Here is a 7,496-nt window from a genome sequence, read left to right on the forward strand (position 1 = left end):
TAGTATAATGGTATCCTTATAAAAAGGAAAAAATTTGCACACAGAGACAGATATGTACACAGGGAGAACATCAGGTGAAGATTGGAGTTACACTGCCACAAGCCAAGGAACACCAAGTTTGCTGGCAAACCTCAGAAAATAAAGAGGAAGGCATGGAACAGAGTCCCCTCACGGCCTTATAGGTAACCAATGCTGCAGATACCTTAATTTCAAACTTCCTGCCTTCAAAACTGTGAGAGGATAACTTTGCTGTTTACGCTACCAGTTTGTGATACTTTGTTACGGCAGCCCTAGCTAACTAATACATCTACACTTGGATGATTCAGAAACCCACATTTCTACTGCTCTCTCTTTTTCTAACACTCCAATATTCCCTTTCTCCAACTGCATGACTTTTTAGCACAATAAGGTAGAACCAGTCATACCGTTGCCAAATGTGAGGTGCAAAGAGTTATCTTTGAAATCTACGATCTCCCTCCCACAGTTGGGCAATCATCCAAATGGCTGAAGGGTTAGAAGCATGAGCTTTGAAGTCCATTGGGCTCAAATATCAGTTTCCACATTTACTAGCTGTATGATCTTTCCCTGTTAAAGGGGGCTAACACCACCACTATCACATGGAATTTCAATGATTAAGGGAGAAAATATATGATAATAATTTAGCACACAAACTGGCATGTAGAAAGTACTAAACAAAATTACTTATTATCATTATTGTTTCTAAAATAAACTTTAGAATTTATTTCTCATATGTATTTCAGATACACATTTGTGTACATTATGTAAGTATTATGATCTGCTGGTATGAGAGTGACTCTACCTATTATGTTCTATTTGGTTTGTCTTTCACCTTTGGCAATATCTAAAATGGAGAGGGCGTGACCTTAAAATAGTGAAGTAGGAGAATCTATATTAGAGAATCCTTGAATCACTAGTGTGTCCTTTAACTTTATCCCTGAGATTAGAACCAGTTATATAACTAGGACATCAAAACAAAAATGCAGCTCCAGTTCTAAGAAGGGAAGTTTCAAACTGATAGAAAAAGCATTTATTAAGGTGAAATATTAACGCCCAGGATACCTGAGTCTAAAAGGTATTTAATCATTTTTCCCCTACATAAATACGTTGTTTGGCAATGATTATTTTCCCATGTCTTTACCAAATTCCGTGCCTCCTCCTTAAGATTTTTTTGGGGGTGGGTGGGTTAGAAATCTACTAATATGCTTAGCATATTAACTTTTATTAACTTTAGATGAAAAATTTGCTGAAACACTATCACATTTCCTTTCAAAAATACGTGTTGGGCTTCCCTGGTGGCGCAGTGGTTGAGAGTCCGCCTGCCGATGCAGGGGACACGGGTTCGTGCCCTGGTCCGGGAGGATCCAGCATGCCGCGGAGCGGCTGGGCCCGTGAGCCATGGCCGCTGAGCCTGCGCGTCCGGAGCCTGTACTCCACAACGGGAGAGGCCACAGCAGTGAGAGGCCCGCGTACAGCAAAAAAAAAAAAAAAAAAAAAAAAATACGTGTTAAGGTAAAAAAGACAAGGGGGTATCCATGCCTTTGGCCTTACTCTTTTCTTCACTTAGAATAATTTCTTTCCTTCTACCCTTCCTGTTTGAAATCCTTTCTCTTTTTTTTGTTTCTTTTTTTTTTAGACAGTTTCTAACGCTGCCACAGCCTAAAGGCCTTCTTACCTTCCCACTTTGTACATCCCCTGAGGCCTTTACGTATCCTCATCTTTGGCTCAAATCTTAATCCCACCACAAACATGAGAGCAGCAGAAATAAACATTCTCATCTTCATAAACTCTGCAGTATTTTTTAAAATTAATTTATTTATTATCTTCGGCTGCGTTGGGTCTTTGTTGCTGCGCATGGGCTTTCTCTAGTTGCGGCAAGTGGGGACTACTCTTCCTTGTTGCGGTGCGCGGGCTTCTCATTGTGGTGGCTTCTCTTGTTGTGGAGCACGGGCTCTAGGTGCCCAGGCTTCATTAGTTGTGGCACGCAGGCTCAGTAGTTGTGGCTCATGGGCTGTAGAGCACAGGCTCAGTAGTTGTGGCGCACGGGCTGTAAAGCACAGGCTCAGTAGTTGTGGCGCACGGGCTTAGTTGCTCCGCGGCATGTGGGATCTTCCCGGACCAGGGCTCGAACCCGTGTCCCCTGCATTGGCAGGGGGATTCTTAACCACTGTGCCACCAGGGAAGCCCCTGCAGTACTTTTTTTTTTTAAAGGAAAAGTTCAATAGTTAAATGAATAAGTAAAGTGAACAACATTTTAGGATGAGTCATGGATGAAAAGAAGCAGTTTCAACATTTTTAAAATGAAAACTTAATAGTTAAAAATGAACGATATTAATTTATTAAAATTCCAGTATATCACTATTCTGGCTAACTCTACCTCACACTCTTACCACGTTACTCATTTTTGCTTTCTTCACAGCACTCAAGAATCTAACGTTACCTGTTTGCTCTTCGCTGTTCACTGTATGCACAGTGCTGGCACCTAGGAACTGCTTAATTGCTGTCTTGGCGACTTGTCAGAAGAGGAAGACAAAACACTAGAAAAAGGACGGTACTGATTACATTTGGCTGTATTTCATGTATTTGCGTTGCAAGTGCTGGTAGGGGAATGGCCAATAAATGCAAAATTCAGAATGTTGCTTCCCGGGAAAATCAGAGTTAAAACTGACTTCTCAGATTGCACTAACTCCGTCAGTCCTGGAAGGCGAAATTAACGCCGGATTTCTCAAAGACTACGTTTTCATCTCTGTATTTCCAGACCCTGTCCCTGTCCCTACCTGAAACATCGCAGGTGTTTCAATGCACCTGTTAAATCCCGATTTGGACGGGGTTACGAATCCAGGGGACAATTTAGTGTTAAAAAGAAAAAGAAAACAAACAAAGAAACCTTCTTTTAAAACGAACTATATTAGGAAACCGTAACCAACCACCGGGCTGGCCAGAGGTTCCACTTAACTAACAGTCGCGGGAAAGTGGAATTTGCAATGCGCTCAGAAGTACCGAGCTTTCGTTTCATGAGAACAGAGAGACGCGCGCGCGGGCGAAGATCACCCACAGAATGAAAAATTCAAGAACATTCAGAATGACTTAAAATTGAAGGGAGAGAGTGTGCAGCTCAGGGAGGCCCAGTTGGTGGGGTCGATAGGAAATTACAATTATAGTGTCAGAAGGGGTTAAAACTGGTGTTCCGACAGAGCCTGGGCTCCGCGGGACTTACAAGATCGCGCAGACAGGAGAGCTTGGCCCTTCTCGCGCTCCGTAGGACGAGTTCTCTGGGCCTCCGCGGGCGCCGGCTGGGAATGACGTTGGGAGGCTGCCCGCGTTAGTGCCTGTTGTGCGGTCCAATGACCGCCGAACAGAGTCATGACCGGTCCTGCTAGAAGGCTAGCAGGACCCCTGTCTCAGAACCACCTCAGTCCGGAAACAGAAATTCTCGAGACCGGCACTGCCAGAGCCAGCTCTTGCACGGAAGGGAGTGCACATGCGCCTAGGGGTCCTGGGAAACCCTTAAATACCGTCTTGAGGGTACGTTCGTTCTCTTTCCCTGCCGCCGCGGAGCCGCGCGGAGGCGGAGGCGCGGGGTGAGTGGAGGAAAGCTAGGGTGGTGTTTACGAAGCGTGGCTCGCTGTTTTTTGCCAGGGATTGACGTTAAATATTTGCACCTAAGTTGAATCTATTTATCAACCACTTTTTTGCTTTTTGTATTGTAGTGCATTCAAGATTCGGCTCCACCCGTAACCCACCGCCATGGCCGAGGAAGGGTGAGCCCAGGGCCCGGGGTGGTGGTGCGGCCCAGGCGTGGGCTTCGAGCCGGTAGTGCGGGCTCTGGGTCGGCCGTGGCGCCTTAAGCGCGTCTGACCTACCTCGCTGATGACTGCCAAGTGCAAGGCGTTAGATGGTGTGCGGGAACTTATTAATAGCTTAATTTTTTTGTCTTTCAGCATTGCTGCTGGAGGTGTAATGGACGTTAATACTGCTCTGCAAGAGGTGCTGAAGACCGCCCTCATCCACGATGGCCTAGCACGTGGAATTCGCGAAGCTGCCAAAGCCTTAGACAAGTACGTGTATCAGTCTCAATACGGTGGGGTGTTGGAACCGGAACAAAACTGCAGCCGAGGGAAGAAAGCGTGAAGTTCATGGTGTTAGCACAGAGGTTCTGAATGGCATCCGTTCTACAGGAAACCTAGGAAAAGGTATCAGAACTCAGATCTCTAATGACCCACTTAAAGTGTGTGGGTTTGGAATGGGGATGAGCACTTGATTCCTAAAGTGAAACTACAGTGTTTGAATGATGACTTAAATTGTCGGATACCCCTTCACTCCTTTTATGAGTGAAAACTAGCAGTCTGACAAACCTGTAGCTTTTGGGGCTAATTTCACTGTTATTTAGGGGATAGGTGGGAACTTTTATTTAGCACTTTGCAAATTAAAACCATTATATTAAAGTGGCAGAAACATCTGGTTTTGGTATGAACTTTGTACAGTAGCTGTGGAGACCAATGTGGGTGTGGGATAATTGTAAATTTACTCAGTGAGGTCTCTGGGTGGGTAACATTGGCAAAACAGCTGTTAACTATTAGAGCTGAAAAATGTTGTGAAAGGGTTATTAAGTTAGGTAAATTTAAGTTTATTCAATTTGGTGTAGGTTGGCCAGTTGAATCCAGTGAAGACAGCACTTGTTGGAAAGTTCCTGATACGAGTCTACTATTTGTACCTTGAAAATACTCTGCAATATTAAGGGTCTGGGCTAGTAACAGGTAACAATTTAGTAAACTAGTTCCTATATATAACATTTGAAGTTTTAAGAGTTACTGAAGACAGGGTGATTCTGTAGATGAAGTTAAGGAACATATGCCTGGTGGTACCTACGTCAAACTAAAGTTATATTCTTCAGTGGCTGCTTATGTTTTGCCAGTGTAGCCAGTGCAAAGATAACTTTTCTAGAGCACAGTAGTGGATTTAGATGTGAATTTTAACATCTACTGTTGGATTTGCATTTCAGGCGCCAAGCCCATCTCTGTGTGCTTGCATCCAACTGTGATGAGCCTATGTATGTCAAGCTGGTGGAGGCCCTTTGTGCTGAGCACCAAATCAACCTGATTAAGGTAAGTTTCTCATTGAATTTGGTTTTTCTGAAAGCCAAAGTAGCTTAATGGAAATTGGGCCAGTTAGGGACATGTGTCCACATAAATGCTATCCATAATGATTTTTGTCATACCGGAGCAAATTTTGTAACGAGCTCTTTGTTTTCTGCAGCTGTGAAAAGCGTCACAAATTTGGCATTGTTGGCTATGATAAAACTAGTTCTAGAAACATTTTTATTCCTGCAGAATTAAATGCTAATTTTATGCTGGTACAGAACAAAAGATAGGAAGGGTGTTGATAGGGGGTCTTGGTGCTGTGCATGATGACAACTGGCTCCCTCTACTGAACTGATATGAGGAAACTGCCATGTCACCCTCTCTGACTACAGCTCCCTTTCATATAATGTACTGTGTTACCAATAGCATTAAAGCCTTGGAGTGTGGTGATCTTTGTTTTTATTCCCCCCTGATAGGTTGATGACAACAAGAAACTAGGGGAATGGGTAGGCCTCTGTAAAATTGACAGAGAGGGGAAACCCCGTAAAGTGGTTGGCTGCAGCTGTGTGGTGGTTAAGGTAAGTCGGTACCGGTGTGCGGGGTCAAGGCTGCGCTGGGTAGATGCGCTTCACTGTGAGTTAAGTCAATCTCTTCGAAGCAAAAAACGCGTAATCCTCAGCAAACTTAGAAAAAGCCTTCTGCCTTGCAGAAAAGGGAAATAAGACATAATTAAGCCAGCCAATGAATCTGCTTATCTGAATGTGTTTCTGCAGAAATTTAGAAAATGCTGGCAATAGGAAAGCCGTGTTACGAGCCTTAAAGACATTGAAGTCTTTAAGGTCCCTGAAAATGGCTACAAGACATTTTAATGGTGGGAAGCATTTTCACGAGACGTGCTGATTTTTTTTAAAGCTTCATTATAACTAGTGCTAACAATTTAGTTGAGTTTCTAAATTTTAGTAAAATCACATATGTTTTTTTTAGGACTATGGCAAAGAGTCTCAGGCCAAGGATGTCATCGAGGAGTACTTCAAATGCAAGAAATGATCAAATAAAAAAACTAGGCTCTTGTTCCTCATCTCTGGTTTTTTATTTGGGGCAGTAAAGTAAGGTCCCTGTTAATGAAGAACAAAAGATATTCATTGCAAAATAACTGGAAGCATGCTCTCTGTCGCCTGGTTCTAAGTGAAAGCCTTTTCTCCCAACCAGTAAGTAACTTCAGTGTTGGCAAGTAGAAGAGCCCAAGTGAAGATAGGCTTATAGTGAGGTATTGGTGACAGGGTTTCTTGGGTGTGGACATTCATCACGACTATGACGAGGCCATCCTAGGACCAAGAGAAATGGGTTGAGGCTAGTCAAGTGTGGGTGTCAATAACTTAAAATCCTAAAGCTGGATTGGATTTAGGCTGTGGGACACTAGAAGGTACATGAAGTCCAGGTGCGCTTATGCACATGCCCATTAGGGAAGGTCAGAGTGTCTTATTTACCTAAATATTAGCCACAAACAAGATGTGTTTCTATGTATTTCTAGTCCCTCTAGAAACTCAGTAGGGAGAAGTAATGGTGACCCATTGAATGGTGACCCATTCAAGCCTGGATCAAGTTGGGTTTGTGTGAGTACGAAATGTTGAGCCAGGTAGGACTAATGGAAGTCTTAAAATTGGAATCCCTCGTAAATTGCCAACTGGGGTACTTCTGAGTTTCTCTCCCCTGGTTTGCCTGTCCTACTATACAGTTATAGGGCACATGTGAAGGGAAAATGAATTTAGTTTGCTTTTAATTGTGATTTCTTTATATCACTGTCTGCTTAGCATTTTGAGTCCCTATGCTGTATTTGGTGCTGTTTTGAGTCTGTTGATGCAGTGGAAAAACCATATTTTTGTTTGATCCTTTATGGGAAATTGTGTAATTCAGGCTAGGGAAAACTGTTGGATTACAGCAAAGTGCATTTTCATATTCACCCCTTTTTGAAATTAGTGCTGGGAAGACTTTTTGAAGCTAATCTGTTTGCTGAATGTTAACTCTGATTTGGGATTACATCAGCATTGGTTTTTCGATATTTCCATATTCGCTGTCAGCTGAGCTACAAAACACACTTAAAGAAATATTCTACCCTTGACCCTATCTTACTGTAGATACTACCTGGCTAAGTCCATTGTTGAAAATTAACTTTCAGTGTGTTTTCTGGCTTCTGTCTGCTAGAATGTTATGGTCACCAAGACACTTATGGTCAAACTAGCTTCTTAATGACCTTTTTCTTTTGCCCTCTTCCTGACTTTTTAGAAAATTTTATTTGTGGTCTACTTTGGCCTTTGCCATGCTGTACCTCAGTCCCTTGTTTCTCCCTCTGCCCACGCCTTCTATTGTAATAGTTCCAGAGTTCAGACTGGTCCTATT

General features: G+C 43.0%; 2 protein-coding genes and 3 non-coding genes across 5 annotated transcripts in view; 4 read left to right on the forward strand and 1 right to left on the reverse strand.

The window, feature by feature from the left end:
* SLC18B1 (solute carrier family 18 member B1) overlaps positions 1–3,262 on the reverse strand; it is a 49,142-nt gene extending 45,880 nt beyond the window's left edge. Inside the window, exons 1-2 of the mRNA XM_060283867.1 lie at positions 3,236–3,262; positions 2,459–2,555 (exon numbers count right to left, since the gene is read on the reverse strand). The gene's annotated coding sequence lies outside the window, so the exon portion shown is untranslated. The remainder of the gene's footprint in view (positions 1–2,458; positions 2,556–3,235) is intronic.
* A 231-nt stretch (positions 3,263–3,493) lies between these two features.
* On the forward strand, positions 3,494–6,177 carry LOC115851438 (small ribosomal subunit protein eS12). Its single transcript, XM_030853424.2, has 6 exons — positions 3,494–3,599; positions 3,729–3,779; positions 3,960–4,076; positions 5,021–5,123; positions 5,576–5,677; positions 6,084–6,177. Exons 2-6 carry the CDS (start codon positions 3,766–3,768, stop codon positions 6,144–6,146), a joined length of 399 nt encoding a protein of 132 aa, XP_030709284.1. The 5' UTR covers positions 3,494–3,599; positions 3,729–3,765; the 3' UTR covers positions 6,147–6,177.
* LOC115851572 (small nucleolar RNA SNORD101) lies at positions 4,301–4,373 on the forward strand. The gene has a single exon (XR_004038849.1). It is a non-coding gene; the product is annotated as a small nucleolar RNA SNORD101 (small nucleolar RNA).
* On the forward strand, positions 5,416–5,492 carry LOC115851577 (small nucleolar RNA SNORD100). The gene has a single exon (XR_004038854.1). It is a non-coding gene; the product is annotated as a small nucleolar RNA SNORD100 (small nucleolar RNA).
* Positions 5,831–5,960, forward strand: LOC115851576 (small nucleolar RNA SNORA33). The gene has a single exon (XR_004038853.1). It is a non-coding gene; the product is annotated as a small nucleolar RNA SNORA33 (small nucleolar RNA).
* Positions 6,178–7,496: the final 1,319 nt, after the last annotated feature.

This window comes from Globicephala melas, chromosome 14 (assembly GCF_963455315.2).
Source record: "Globicephala melas chromosome 14, mGloMel1.2, whole genome shotgun sequence".
Lineage (NCBI taxonomy): Eukaryota > Metazoa > Chordata > Mammalia > Artiodactyla > Delphinidae > Globicephala > Globicephala melas.